The sequence below is a fragment of the Carcharhinus amblyrhynchos genome, chromosome 1, assembly GCF_965287045.1.
Source record: "Carcharhinus amblyrhynchos chromosome 1, sCarAmb.v2.hapA, whole genome shotgun sequence".
In the NCBI taxonomy this organism is placed as follows: domain Eukaryota; kingdom Metazoa; phylum Chordata; class Chondrichthyes; order Carcharhiniformes; family Carcharhinidae; genus Carcharhinus; species Carcharhinus amblyrhynchos.
This window is the reverse complement of record NC_137324.1, coordinates 96,827,098-96,841,139: the sequence shown is the minus strand read 5'-3', so window position 1 is coordinate 96,841,139 and position 14,042 is coordinate 96,827,098. Positions and strand designations below refer to the sequence as shown.

Here is a 14,042-nt window from a genome sequence, read left to right as displayed (position 1 = left end):
AACCTGTGCTTGGCCCTCTCTCCACTCACCTTGTCTGTACCTTTAAGACGTGATTACCTGTGAAAACTCACATTCTGACCATTAACTTGTAAATTGAGTTTGTGTCTATATATGCTCTGTTTGTGAACACAACTCGTTCACCTGAAGAAGGAGCGATGCTCTGAAAGCTTGTGCTACCAAATAATCCTGTTGGACTTTAACCTGGTGTTGTGAGACTTCTTACTGTGCTTACCCCAGTCCAATGCTGACATCTCCACATCATAGTTTCATTTTGACACTTCCTGATCATTTTATTGTTAGATACATGTAAGGATAAAATATGGCAATGCACAATTTAGAGGGAACAATATACTTTTGGCCAAGCCTTGTGAGATGCTATTGTTATATCATTAACTTAAGTTTTGTAATCCCATGACTAATTTCAGCAGGTTAATGTGACAGCAGTGTGTTCCCATATGATTTTAAAATACAGAACATTAATCTGCCCCATAGGTCTCCAAAACTGCCTTGTGTAGAGAGCAAATGGAGCCCACAGGTCATAAGTAGACTGCATTAATCTATTAAATTGACTTAAATTGCTGCCTTAAACTATGGATGAAGAATTTAGTTAACTTGATCCAAAACATTTTTGGTATGAGTAGGTATTATGTTTAATGTGGCTTTAAATGTTTGGAAAAGTTACTGCTGATAATGCATAGAGCCCATTAACTTAAGACTGAACCACTGCAGAAATCTGTTGCTGAATAATTCTTTATTATTCTATCTGCAACAACAACACAAGGACTCTTTGCTATAGCTGTTTCTATTGAGAGTCCAGACTGGTCCTTCTCGGGAATGTAAACGCAAAATAGCCCTAAGACTTCAGTCTGTATCTTGTTTCTATAGGTTGGTTCCTTTCAACTGTTCGTAGAAAATTACAAGGAAGCAGACTATTGGCTTCGAAAATTTGAAACTGACCCATTACCAGAAAACACTCGCAAGCAGTTTCAGTCTCAATTTGAGAGATTGGTGATCTTGGATTATGTCATTAGAAATACAGGTAAGTATAAATATGAATCGTGGACTTTGTCCAGAGAAATCTCTTGGCTTTGAAAAATATTTTTGCCATTGAGGTTAAGTTGACGCTTGAATGTTTTCTTGCATGCTAATTTTGAATGTGCTTTTAAGAAGTAGAAGGTTAGAATTAAAAATCTTTTCCTCCCAATTTACCCCCCTCCCAATTAAGCTTGTTTAGCAGCAACTGCCAATGCATCAAGTGCACTAAACCTACTTTACATATCTAGGGAGCTGGAAATGGTACCAATTAATCCATTGGCATGGAAAATATTGGTTGGAAGACCAAGTGACAACCTGGAGGTTTGAATGCAAATAATGGTGAATGCACAGTGGAACTTAGTGTTATTGCAAGCTCATAATTTTCAAAATATTAATTATGGGTTTCCTGCCATGATAAGTGGCAATATTTATTTTCAGCCATGTTTCATGAGATTGAGGTGATGTATAAATCAGATTACATAGGTTGACCAAACACTTCCCTGAAGGCTTTCAGTGAACCATTTGGGATTTCTGACGTTTGTTTTTCTGGTGGCCTGTAAATAACACATTTACTGAATTCAGTCCTTCAGTGTATTTGAAATATTACCCTTTGGGTTGCTAGCTCTGTTTGATAAGTACCACCATAACCCTGTGTATCCCTAGCAGATGTTTTGTTTTGTAGATGATGCTTAGGAGGTAAACTTAATAGGCAGCCACACGGTAAAGTAAAGCAATATAGTGCAAACCACTCTTCTGCCCTTTTGTCTTCCCCCAAAAGTGGCTAAGAAGAGCCATAAAATATCTTGGGCTATTGGTTCGTAAATGTTAACCATATCTAGTGAAATTAGATATTTCCAAATGGAAACATTAAAATATAGAATGAGTGTAAATTGGATATAAAAGATTAAGGAATGATCTGGTTGTGATTTTAAGATGGTTAAGTGTTTTGATGGGTTAGATGGAAGTGAACTTCTGTTTCCGATTAAGGATCCCAAAACTAGGGGCATTACACTAAAACGGTTTGGGAATGATATCAGGAAACCTTTTTACTCAGTAATGAAAATTTAAAACTCCTTCAGTTGTTGAGATTTTTAGTTGACAGTTTAAAAATTGAATGATGTTGAGGAAGGGCAAAGGAATCAAAATCAGGAAATAGATACTGGCTGACCACTTCACAACTAACTTGAACAAGGCTGAGGGGATGAATAGCCTACTCCTATTTCTGTGTTCTTAAGGAGTTGCATATGATTATGCTTTACAATTAAGTGTGTTAGATGGTCAATTTCTGATTAGCTATCTAAAATTGCCAATCCATTTTTAAAAAACCCTGCTGTATCCTCTGGTCCTCATCATAATCTGCAAATCCACCAACCTTTGTGTCATCCGCAAACTTACTAATCAAATCATTTACATTTTCCATATATGTTACAAACAGCAAAAGTCCCAGCGCTGATCCCTGAAGAATCCCACTTGTCACAGACTTCCATTCAGAAACGCACCCTTCCACTGCTACCCATCTGTCTTCTATGACCGAGCCAGTTCTGTATCCACCTTGCCGGCTCACCTCTGATCCCATACAACTTCATCTTGTGCACTAGTTTGCCATGATGGACCTTGTCAAAGGCTTTGCTGAAGTCCATGTAAACAATATCCACTGCACTACCCTCATCAATCACCCTTGTCACTTCCTCGAAAAACTTGGTCAGGTTAGTAAGACATGACCTCCCCTTCACAAAACCATGTTGCCTCTCGCTAATATACCCACTTATTTCAAGTGGGAGTAAATCCTGTCTCGAAGAATCCTCTTCGATAATTTCCCTAGCACTCATCGACTGTAATTACCTGGATTATTCTTGCTACCCTTAAGTGAACAACATTGGCTGTTCTCCAATCCTCAGGGATCTCCCCTGTAGCCAGTGAGGATACAAAGGTTTCTCTCAGGCCCCAGAGGATACAGCAGGATATATTAGTCGGAGACTTGGGCAGAGAGATGGCAGAAGGAGTTCAGTCTGGCCAAATGTCAAATAATGTATTTTAGAAGGTCTAATATAGAGAGGAAATATACAGTAAATGGCAGAACCCTTTCAAGTTTTGATAGGCAGAGGGATCATGGTGTACAGGTACACAGGTCACTGAAAGTGGCAACTCGTGGAGAAGGTAGTCAGGAAGGCATATGGTATGCTTGCCTTCATTGGCTGGGGCATTGAGTTTAAAAATTGGCAAGTTATATTACAGCTTTATAGAACCTTAGGCCACACTTGGAATATAGTCTTCTAATAATGTGGGGACCAGAATTGAAGGATATGGAGGCTTTGTGGAGGGTACGGAAAAGATTTACCAGGATGTTGCCTGGTATAAGGAAAGGTTGGAGAAACTTGGTTTGTTCTCACTGGAACGACGGAGTTTAAGGGGTGACCTGATAGAAGTCTACAAAATTGAGGGATGTGGACAGAGTGGATAGTCAGAAGCTTTTTCCCAGGGTGAAAGAGTCAATAAGTGGGGGATATAAGTTTAAGGGGCTGAGGGATGTAGTGGAAGCAGATACAGTAGTGACTTAAGGGGCGTCAGGACAAGTACACGAATAGGATGAAAATGAAGTGATATGGTCCCGGGAAAGGTAGGGGGTTTTAGTTCAGTTAGCCAGTATGGTCGGTGCAGGTTTAGGCCAAAGGGCCTGTTGCTTTGCTGTAATTTTCTTTGCATAACAAATTAAAACAGAAGAACAAAGAACAATGAGCTGAGAGGAAAGTTAAAATGTTAGCATTAAAATTCAAGCAAATAACTACAAGACACTTTAGTCAGATGGAATACCCAGTAATCCATAGGTGGCTAGCATTTTTAAGAAATTCATAAATATAAGAATTAGGTTCCAAAGTATTTGATGACTTTTTCCTTCCCTTGTTCCACAGATAGAGGAAATGATAACTGGCTAATGAAATATGAGAAACCAGAAGCCAGAAAAGAGTTTTCTGATGAGGTTAGTGCTAGAAATTCTCATTAAATGCAGAGGTCTTGCTGGAAAGTGTAGCAAAATATGAAGGAGTTGCAATGGTGTACCCTGCTCTATCTATTACAACTTAATGCTAATATTTGTCAATGAAACAGATTTTTAACACATGATGTTATGAAAAAATGGTCGATTAATCCTGAGGTCTATTTTACAAAATCATGAGGGACTAAGCTTGTTAAATTTTTTTTGGTCATAATATGACCACAGTGACAGGATTTTTCAGATGGCAAGATTAAATCTTTCCTCACCATTTTAAAGTAATTACTCCTGGTGAGTAAATCCTCTAAAGTGTGCTACCATAAAGCATAGTTGGTTGGTTCTCGATGGATCATCACTTATTTCACCTCTATGAAAGTTTGTCTGCAGAATGAAACCATATCTGTTCCATTATATAATTAAACTCTTGACTTTTGTGCACATCTGTCCAATGGGAGCACTTCCCATGAACTTCAGTGTTGCAAGTAAAAAAAATCAGTTGCACAGCTTAAAAAAAATGATTATCTGCTAAGCTTGTCAGTGACACACACCAGAGAACAGCACAGTGGTTAGCACTGCTGCCTCAGCACTAAGGACCCAGATTTAATTCTGCCCTCAGGTGACTCTGGAGTTTCCTCCAGATGCTCCAGTTTCCTCCCAAAGTCCAAGGATGTGCTGTGCTAAATTAACCCAAGTGTCAAGGGGATTAACAGGGTAAATATGAGGGGTTATGGGAAAAGGCCTTAGTGGGATTGTGTTTGATGTGGATTTGATAAGCCGAGTGGCCTCCTTCTGAACTGTAGGGATTTTGAGTATGACAGCAATGTCTTTTACAGGAACAGTACCTCGCACCTTAAAACTGGCAATCTCAGGACCTAGTCCCCATGCTGGATTTTGGATCTTGTTGGTTCTCAGGTTTGTCAGTTCAAGGGTCAGTTGGAACATGGGAAAAGACATGCATGCAAAACTGATAACTAATCAGAGCACCATTGTGTCAATGCAGCATCTACCGTAACAAACCGGCAAGTAATTCACTGCTCCAATAAGTGTTGCGTTGCAAGGCATTTCTTGTCTTCAGCTGGATTTGAGACACTACCTATATTTAGAAAGTGCCTTTGACATAGTCAAATGCCTCACTTGCATTATCACACAACATTTAAGATGAACCAGATGGCACTCTAGGACAGATGTGAAATAGTTTGGTCAAAGAGCAGGTTTTAAAGGCAGCTTAAATGAGGGACAGGTTTAGGATGAGAGGTTCAGTGCTTTAAGGTCTTGGCAGCTGAAAGTACAACCACTGATGGAACTGCTAAATCGATAATGTCGGAACTGGAGGAGTGTGGATACCTTTAAGGTTGGAGGAGATTACAGATGGAGGCAAGCAAGTGGAGGGATTTGTAAATTAGGATGGGAATTTTAAAATCAAGGCACTTGCAACAGTTGATGTGGGTTGGCGAGCTTGTTAGCTGAACAAAAAACTCTGGGAGATTGAGGACCCAGACAGCTAAGCTTTGGATGACCTCAAGTTTATGGAAATTAAAATGTGGAGGGCTAGCCAGGAGTGCAATGGAATAGTGAAGTCTAGAAGTAGCAGGTAAGAATGAGACTTTCAGCAGCAGATGACCTGAGGCAGACTCAGCAATGTTGTGGAGTGGAATGGCAGTCACATTTGTGCAGATGTGTGACTCGAATACCATCTTGTGGCTGCAGTTTAATTCAGTCTCAGACAGTTTTTCTATCTGCTTTCTCTCTCCTTTTCCATCCTGGCCTCCCCCACGTAAAATATAAACTGATATAAATGAGAGATCCCTTAAATGCCAAAACAATTACCTGGCTTTGATTCTGTTCTTAGTAGAGAAAATGATTTGCTACTTGATCTTTACTGCACCAAGCTCTCCTGGGTTTGAATATTATGGTTAGATCTCATGATTTAAAGTTGGCAAAATTAAAAATGAGCAGTGGCATTCTCTTGGTTAAGATGAATACTTAAATATGTAAGATGCATATTTTGGAAATCAATAAGCCTTGAATTACAAAATATTCTGGCAACTAATTTGGTAGATTTCTTATTCTTGTTATAAATCCCTCCATGTCCTTACCCTTGTTTGTCTTGATATTTAACAATCTGTAAATCTCAAGTTCTAACACATCATTTATTTAGCAGTTCCATCAGCTCATTCTTTGCCAGAAGTTTGCATTTTTCCAGTACCTTTAATGAACTCAAATCAAAAACTTGATTTTAGTTTAAATCAATCCAGCAATTTATAGTTATGTACTTTTTCCTCATACTTACTTTCTTTTCCTCCAATCCACGGAAAGCTCACAAAGCATCAGTAAAATGATGGAAGGTCATCAACAGTGCTATCAAGCAGCACCTGCTTAGCAAAAATCTGCTCAGTTTGGGTTTCGAAAGGGTCACTCAGCTCCTGACCTCGTTACAGCCTTGGTTCAAACATGGACAAAAGAGCTGAATTCTAGAGGTGAGGTGAGAGTGACAGCCCTTAATATCAAGGCCACATTCAATCAAGTGTAGCATCAAGGAGCCCCAGCGAAACTGGAATCAATGGGTATCAGGGGACAAACTCTCTGCTGGTTGGAGTCATACCTGGTATGTAGAAAGGAAGGTGGTTGTGGTTGTGGAGGGTCAGTCATCTCAGCTGCAGGACATCTCTGCAGGAGTCCCTCAGGATAGTGTCCTAGGCCCAACAATCTTCAGTTGCTTCATCAATGACCTTCCCTCTCATTGGGGATGTTCGCTGATGATTGTGCAATGTTCAGCACCATTCCTGCCTCAGATGCTGAAGCAGTGCATGCTCAAATGCAACATGATCTGGATGGTATCCAGGCTTGGGTGGACGTGGCAAGTAACATTCATGCCAGGCAATGACTATCACCAATAAGAGACACTCTAACCACTGACCCCTGACATTCAATGGTATAACCATCACTGAATCCCCCACTGTCAACATCCTTGGGATTACCATTGACCAGAAACTCAACTGACTCCCCACATAAACACAGTGGCTACAAGAGTAGGTCAGAGGCTAGGAATACTGCGGCGAGTAACTCACCTCTTGACTCCCTAAAGCCTATCCACCATCTACAAGGCACAAGTCAGGAGTGTAATGGAATACTCCCCACTTGCCTGGATGGGTGCAGCTTCAACAACGCTCTAAGCTTGACACCATCCAGGACAAAGCAGCCCGCTTGATTGGCACCACATTGATAAACATCCACTCCGTCCACCACCGATGCTCAGCAGCAGTGTGTACTATGTACAAGATGCATTGCAGCATTTCACCAAAGATCCTTAGACAGCAACTTCTAAACCCACGACCACTTCCATCCAGAAGGACAAGGGCAGCAGAAAATTGGGATCACCACCATCTGCAATTTCTCCTCCAAGCCACTCACTATCCTGACTTAGAAATATATTGCCATTCGTTTGCCGTCGCTGGGTCAAAATCATGGAATTGCCTCCTTAATGGCATTGTGGGTCAACCCACAGAACATCAATTGCAGTGATTCAAGAAGGCAGCTCACCAGCACCTTCTCAAGGGCACCGAGGAATGGGCAATAAATGCTGGCCAGCAAGCGACACCCGTGTCCCACAAATGAATTTTTAAAAATTGTTCATAGTTCCACCATGCAAACCTCTCTGATAATAGCTTTCCAAATTTAATAGACATTCATTCCCTGCAATGTGAGGACCATGAAGATCTATGGTCTGGTGAGTTAGCTGAGCACTTTTGGGGTGGAGTGCAATTGGTCTTGATGGCATAGATCAACCTGGTTTCCTTTAATGGGTACTTCTTTGAGTGGAATTAACATAATTGCCCATCAAGGGGATTTCTTCATGTCACTGTGAAAAGTTTGTTTCTAAGAAGTTTAAAAGCTATTCTGCTTAATAGGACTCTGAATGGACAAATTGCAAAGAACCCGTCATTAAAATTGCAGCTATCGACAACGGATTAGCTTTTCCATTTAAACATCCCGATGAGTGGAGAGCCTGTAAGTACATTTAGTTGTAAGATTTATATTGTTTATTTGAATGATTTAGTTTAAATTAAAACATTTTCTGAAATCTCATATCTTAGTTTGTATCCTACTTGGTATCCTAATCCTACCCCATTGGAATTTGCACATTTTGTATCATGTATATTTTTCCATTTGTGAAATGTATTTGCTGAAATTACCATTGTACTAAGTCAGCAATGAAAATATTGCAAAATCTAAGCAGCATTCACAGTACTGCATAATCTAAGTAACATCCCCTGTAATATTACATTCTGCAGTCTCTCTTCTCGGTAGACAGAGGGGAACCGGTGGATGTGGTGTTTGTAGATTTCCAAAAGGCGTTTGATAAGGTGCCTCGCAAAAGGTTAGAGTGCATGGAGTTGAGGGTAAGGTGTTAGCGTGGATAGAGGTTTGGCTGCCTAATAGGAAGCAGAGAGTTGGAATCAATGGGTGCTATTCCGGTTGGCAGTTGGTGACCAGTGGAGTGCCGCAGGGATCGGTGCTGGGGCCTCAACTGTTTACCATTTACATAGATGATCTGGAGGAGGGGGCTGAATGTAGGGTGATGAAATTTGCTGATGACACGAAGATGAGTGGAAAAGCATATTGCATGGAGAGTGTGGGAAGTCTACAGAGAGATCTGGATAGGCTGAGTGAGTGGGCGAGGACCTGGCAGATGGAGTATAATGTTAGCAAGTGCGAGGTTATCCACTTTGGCGGAAATAATAGTAGGAGGGATTATTATTTAAAAGGCGAAAAGCTGCAACATGCTACAGTGCAGAGGGAACTGGGGGTCCTTGCGCACGAATCGCTAAAACCCAGTCTGCAGGTGCAGCAGGTGATCAAGAAGGCGAGTGGAATGTTGGCCTTTATAGCAAGGGGGATAGAATATAAAAGCAGGGAGGTCTTGCTGCAACTGTACAGGGTACGGGTGAGGCCGCAGCTGGAGTACTGTGTGCAGTTTTGGTCGCCGCACTTGCGAAAGGATATGTTGGCCTTGGAGGGAGTGCAGCGAAGGTTCACTAGGCTGATACTGGAGATGAGGGGGTTAGCCTATGAAGAGAGACCGAATAGACTGGGTCTGTACTCGTTGGAGTTTAGAAGGCTGAGGGGGGATCTTATAAGAGACGTATAACATAATGAAGGGGATAGACAGGGTAGAGGTAGAGAGATTCTTCCCACTTAAAAAGGATAGCAGGACTAGAGGGCACAGCCTCAAGATGGTAGGGGGGGTGGTGGCGGCGGCGGCAGATTAGATCAGAGTTGAGGAGGAACTTCCTCACTCAGAGGGTGGTGAACCTCTGGAATTCTCTGCCCGTTGAAGTGGTGGAGGTTACCTCGCTGAATATATTTAAGTCACGGATAGATAGGTTTCTGATAGATGGGAATTAAGGGCTATGGGGAGAAAGCAGGAAAGTGGAACTGATCCACTGCAGATCAGCCAGGATCTTGTTGAATTGTGGGGCAGGCTCGAAGGGCTAGATGGCCTACTCCTGCTCCTATTTCTTATGTTCTTATTTTCCTTCTCCCTGTAACTCTCTATTCTGTATCCTTTTCCCCTGTGCACTCTATAAATGGTATGCTTTGTATTGCGTGCAAGAAACAATACTTTTCACTGTATACCCAAGATATGTGACAAAATCAAAAGTTTACCGTATGTGAACTGCTGAAAGGTTCACCTAATGTGGAATGCAAATGAAATAGCAGAAAACTGTAAAACACTAAGCTAATGACAAAATGTAAGACCTACCAAAACAATCAATCCAGTATTTCTGAAAAGACTTAACTCAAATAATCTGGGTTCAAAATAACCTGCAAATCTTGTTGGTCTTTGTGGTGCAAGTATCTAACGTTTTTATTACGAGTTCTTGATTTCACTCGGATTGATTGCCTTACTTTAAACTACTGGGATTTGGTAATCAAAGCCACTGATTTTGATGATTAAGTGTTTTCATTGAAGTATACGGAGTCATTTACAGCATTGAATGAGGCCATTTGGCACATTGGGTCAATGCTGATTCCTCATGGAGCAGTTCTGAACGCTTCATTGTAATCTTGCAAGTTTATTCCTTTCAAGTGCCCGTCCAATTTCCTTTTGAGATCATTCTTTATGCTTCTTCTCTTAGCAATAAGTTAACTGCAACCTTTCACTTTAGACCTCGTTTGTATGTTAACTATTTAATAGTATTCACCAAGATATATAAAGGGGTTACAGGTGGCACTGGGTATTGGGTGTATTATGTGGAGTTGTAAATAAAAAAAATAGTGAGTTTGTGAAGAAGCTGGGCTTGCATCATCTTTTATTACCACTCTGCAACTGAGACTTAACATCCATCACTTTTGTGGGCCATGAGTCTCAGCTGATTACCATGCTGCTTTTTTTTTTAAAAAAAGTCCTTACTCGCAGTTCCCCTACATCTCACCCATATTCTTCAATCTGTGTTGTCAGTTCCTGTACACTCATTTCTTGGGAAGAGCTTTTCCTTATTGGCCTTTTTGAAGCCTGCCAGTTGTCTTGTACACCTTTTATCTCACTAACCAGCCACTTTGGAGAAAATCCTTCTGTAAAAAGTTTTTAAACATATTTTTTCCTTCCTAAGTTGACAAAACAAAAACTTTCCATATTAATGTGGAAAGCCATTTATTGAATTTCTGTTGATTTAGAAGTCTCATTTTCTGACTTTTTTAAAGCAGCAGGCGAAAACGTTTTCAGTGGGAATACAGCTTTAATTGGACAGTTGTAAAAATAGCCTAGCAAAGTCTTAAGTTAGAGCAGGATTGGGGAAATGGTGATACCAGCAGTAAAGTGGGATGAGGCAAACTGCTCAATTTCAATGGATTGCAGGTCTATGTCAGATAGGTGAATAAAGTTGGCAGGATTCCAACTAAATGTGTATGTCAGTTGTATACTGACATAGTTTATACATAATCTTTCAGACTACGTGACATCTATTGACAAATGTGTGGGCATGTCTTGAAAGTACCTGAATGATAGAATCTGTACAATGCAGAAGGAGGCCATTCGGCTCATCATGTCTGCACCGACCACAATTAGACCCAAGACTCCATCCCCCCAATTCCATGCATTTACCCGGCTAATCCCCCTGACACTATGGGGCAATTTACCACGGCCAGTCAACCTAACCTGCACATCTTGGGACTGAGGGAGGAAACCGGAGCACTCTGGAGGAAACCCCCGTGGGCACAGGGAGAATGTGTGTGGAGTTTACACAATCAGCCTAGTTCGAACTGAACGTTGGCCCCTGGTGCTGAGGAACAGCAGTGCTGACCACCATGCTATCAAGCTGCCCATCTGCATGTCAGTCAAGATTGCATTTTTTTAAAATTCTTGCTGAAGTTAACTAAGACTTAATTTGGTGAGGAAGATTTTCAGGTTGATTCAGATGTAAATTTATAGTGATGTGCAAACTTCCTTGAGGAAGAATTCTAAACTAATTAGCATGAAACTTATTTACAGTAGTATAGCTTTGTAGGTTGAGATGTAGCTAAATCACTGCTTCAATTTAAAGAATGCATGGTATAAATCTACTTTTATAAAGAATCTCAATGCCCAGGAGCATTCCTTGGAGCAGCATGCTGGTGCTTCACAACGTATGAGCAACTACTTTTCACTTCTTGCACGTTATCAAGACAATTTTCAGATTTTAACCCAATGCTCTGTACATAGCAAATACTGATGCACATCTTTTATATAAAATAAAGGACATTATTTTTGTGAAGGTAGCACTGCTGAATTACTTGTGCTTTTAAAACTGCTAGCTAATCGTTGTTAACTTCTTATTTTTTTTAAAACAATCCATCTTTGTAATACTGTAATCACAAAGTTATGCAAAGAGGCAATGGGGCAAGAGCAGCTTCTGGGGAGGGAAAGCCTGAAAGGAGGGAGCAGAGACAAGTTGCGAATAAGATCCTGGGAGGAAAAGCCTGAGAGGAGAGTGCAAGCAAGAACAGAAATAGGAAGACCTGATCCATTTACCATAGGTTGGGATAACTTGGAAAGTAATTTATATTTTTATTATAGTTTTCAGGTCAGACATCCCCTGATCTGCCTCTATTTTGTTAATTCTAAATATATAAACATCCACATTTCTTGTATTAATTTATCTGGTTTACAACTCAGCCTTTAGTCTGTCAGCAATCACTTCGTGTTAGGCTGGCATATTGGAACATGGGGCCACAACAGTTACCAATATAACCGGTATGGCAGGCAGAAACAAGAACAGTAAAACGGGCACATGAGCAATGGCAGCTGTAACAGCAGTATCAATCAAACGTAACTAAAACCAAGATTAACATCTTTAACCACAAGATTACATGAGATCAAGTTTTTAAAGCTTGCACGCTTGCATTGTGTGCACTCCTCATGTGTTTTGTGCTTTTAAGTATTTGCTACAATTAACAGCATATTCCAGTTCTGTGTTACTAGAATAAAACATTTGAAGTAGTGGAGGTTTTGCAGTGCTGTGATATCCAAACTGCAACCTCCAAATTCTGGCAATTTGGCTTATGGGATGTGGCGATACTGTTCTATTTGATTTTCTGTTTCTTATTTGGTGCTTTGTACTTTTTGAACTTTCCATATTTACAGCTTTAAAGTTTTATCCTCCTATTTTCTTTTTTTTAAACCAAGGTGTGCTGCATTCTGGCTTTCATCCAATGCCCTGGTTCCACAATTACTTTTTAAACCTATGTTTGGGTTATATTTCAGTGCATCAAATAAATACTCTAGTTTTGCTTGCCTGCAGCTTATTCCTTGTTATAATAAATGGAAATTTGTATATTTCACTATTTTTTGGTCCCTTGCTTTTGCAAAAAGGTTTTGATACAATGGCATTCTCACGACACTTGGGCGAGCCTGTCATACAGTAACTAGCTTTAAACATGCACATTATTATGTGCAATTATATCTAAAATGAGCTTTTTTTTTGCTTTGTCTTTCAATAGATCCATTTCACTGGGCTTGGCTTCATCAAGCAAAAATTCCCTTTTCACAAGAGACAAGAGACTCTGTTCTTCCTCGAATTTCAGATATGAATTTTGTTCAGGATCTTTGTGAGGATTTATATGAACTCTTTAAGGTTTGTTTTCCAATGGACTTTCGAATCATTGTACGTAGTAAATTAGGCTTTTGTGAAAAGTGCAAAAATGATTCTGCATGGATTATGAACTTGCATAATTGAAAATTAACTTCAATTTCTATGTAATGTGATATATGCAGGGTGAAGCTTTAGCTATGTGTGTATGTTTAACGAATGAAAGAAGAATGTTATTTCTTTGTAAACTTGAATTTGGCCACCTGTGGATTAGATGGTTAAATTTACCACTGTGGAAAGATTTAAAGTTTACAATATAGATGCCAAATGAGCATGCAGAATTGGCAGATAGGAAAAGACCAGCTGGACATTGAGCCTGTCCCAAACTCCTGGCTGAAATATTGTCTGCATACTCTGCTGCTTGGTTTGTACAGAGCTTTGTCTTCAAATGAACTTCAAGTCCCGCTGGATTGATGTAATGACATTTTATTTAAATAATTCACAGAATTCTTAAAGTTTGAGCAATGTGAACCTACTTAGCATGCCAAAATGCTACTTCTCTTAAATGGGTTTGGGAATTTTACACAAGGTAATGTTGTATGTAACTTGTATGTGCATATTTCTTGAATCTACATTTGAATTACTTTCTGTAAACAAGTTAGAATTCAATGTCAAGTAAAATCAATCTGCACTGAATCCAACTCTTAATTGGGAACAGACTTGACAAAATTCAGTATTATTTGCAATCTTCCAGATTAATACAAGACCTATCAAAATTCCAGTATTGCAACAGATTAATTATTTCAAACTTTGATTTTGGACAAATCAGAGGTTTGTCCATAAGGTAACCCATGTTGTATTCAACCTGAGTTATGCACTATAGAACGAAAATGCAGTTCATTTTTTGATTATTTAGTTAGGAACAAAGGAAGTAAGAGCAGGAGTAGGCC

The 14,042-nt window shown here is 39.9% G+C and overlaps 1 protein-coding gene across 1 annotated transcript in view; it reads left to right on the top strand.

Annotated features, from left to right (window-relative positions):
• The window catches only part of pi4k2b (phosphatidylinositol 4-kinase type 2 beta), a 44,859-nt gene that overhangs the window by 13,241 nt on the left and 17,576 nt on the right, over positions 1 to 14,042 (top strand). Inside the window, exons 4-7 of the mRNA XM_080189309.1 lie at positions 886 to 1,039; positions 3,945 to 4,012; positions 7,933 to 8,032; positions 13,004 to 13,137. Coding sequence (XP_080045435.1) covers positions 886 to 1,039; positions 3,945 to 4,012; positions 7,933 to 8,032; positions 13,004 to 13,137 — 456 coding nt within the window. The remainder of the gene's footprint in view (positions 1 to 885; positions 1,040 to 3,944; positions 4,013 to 7,932; positions 8,033 to 13,003; positions 13,138 to 14,042) is intronic.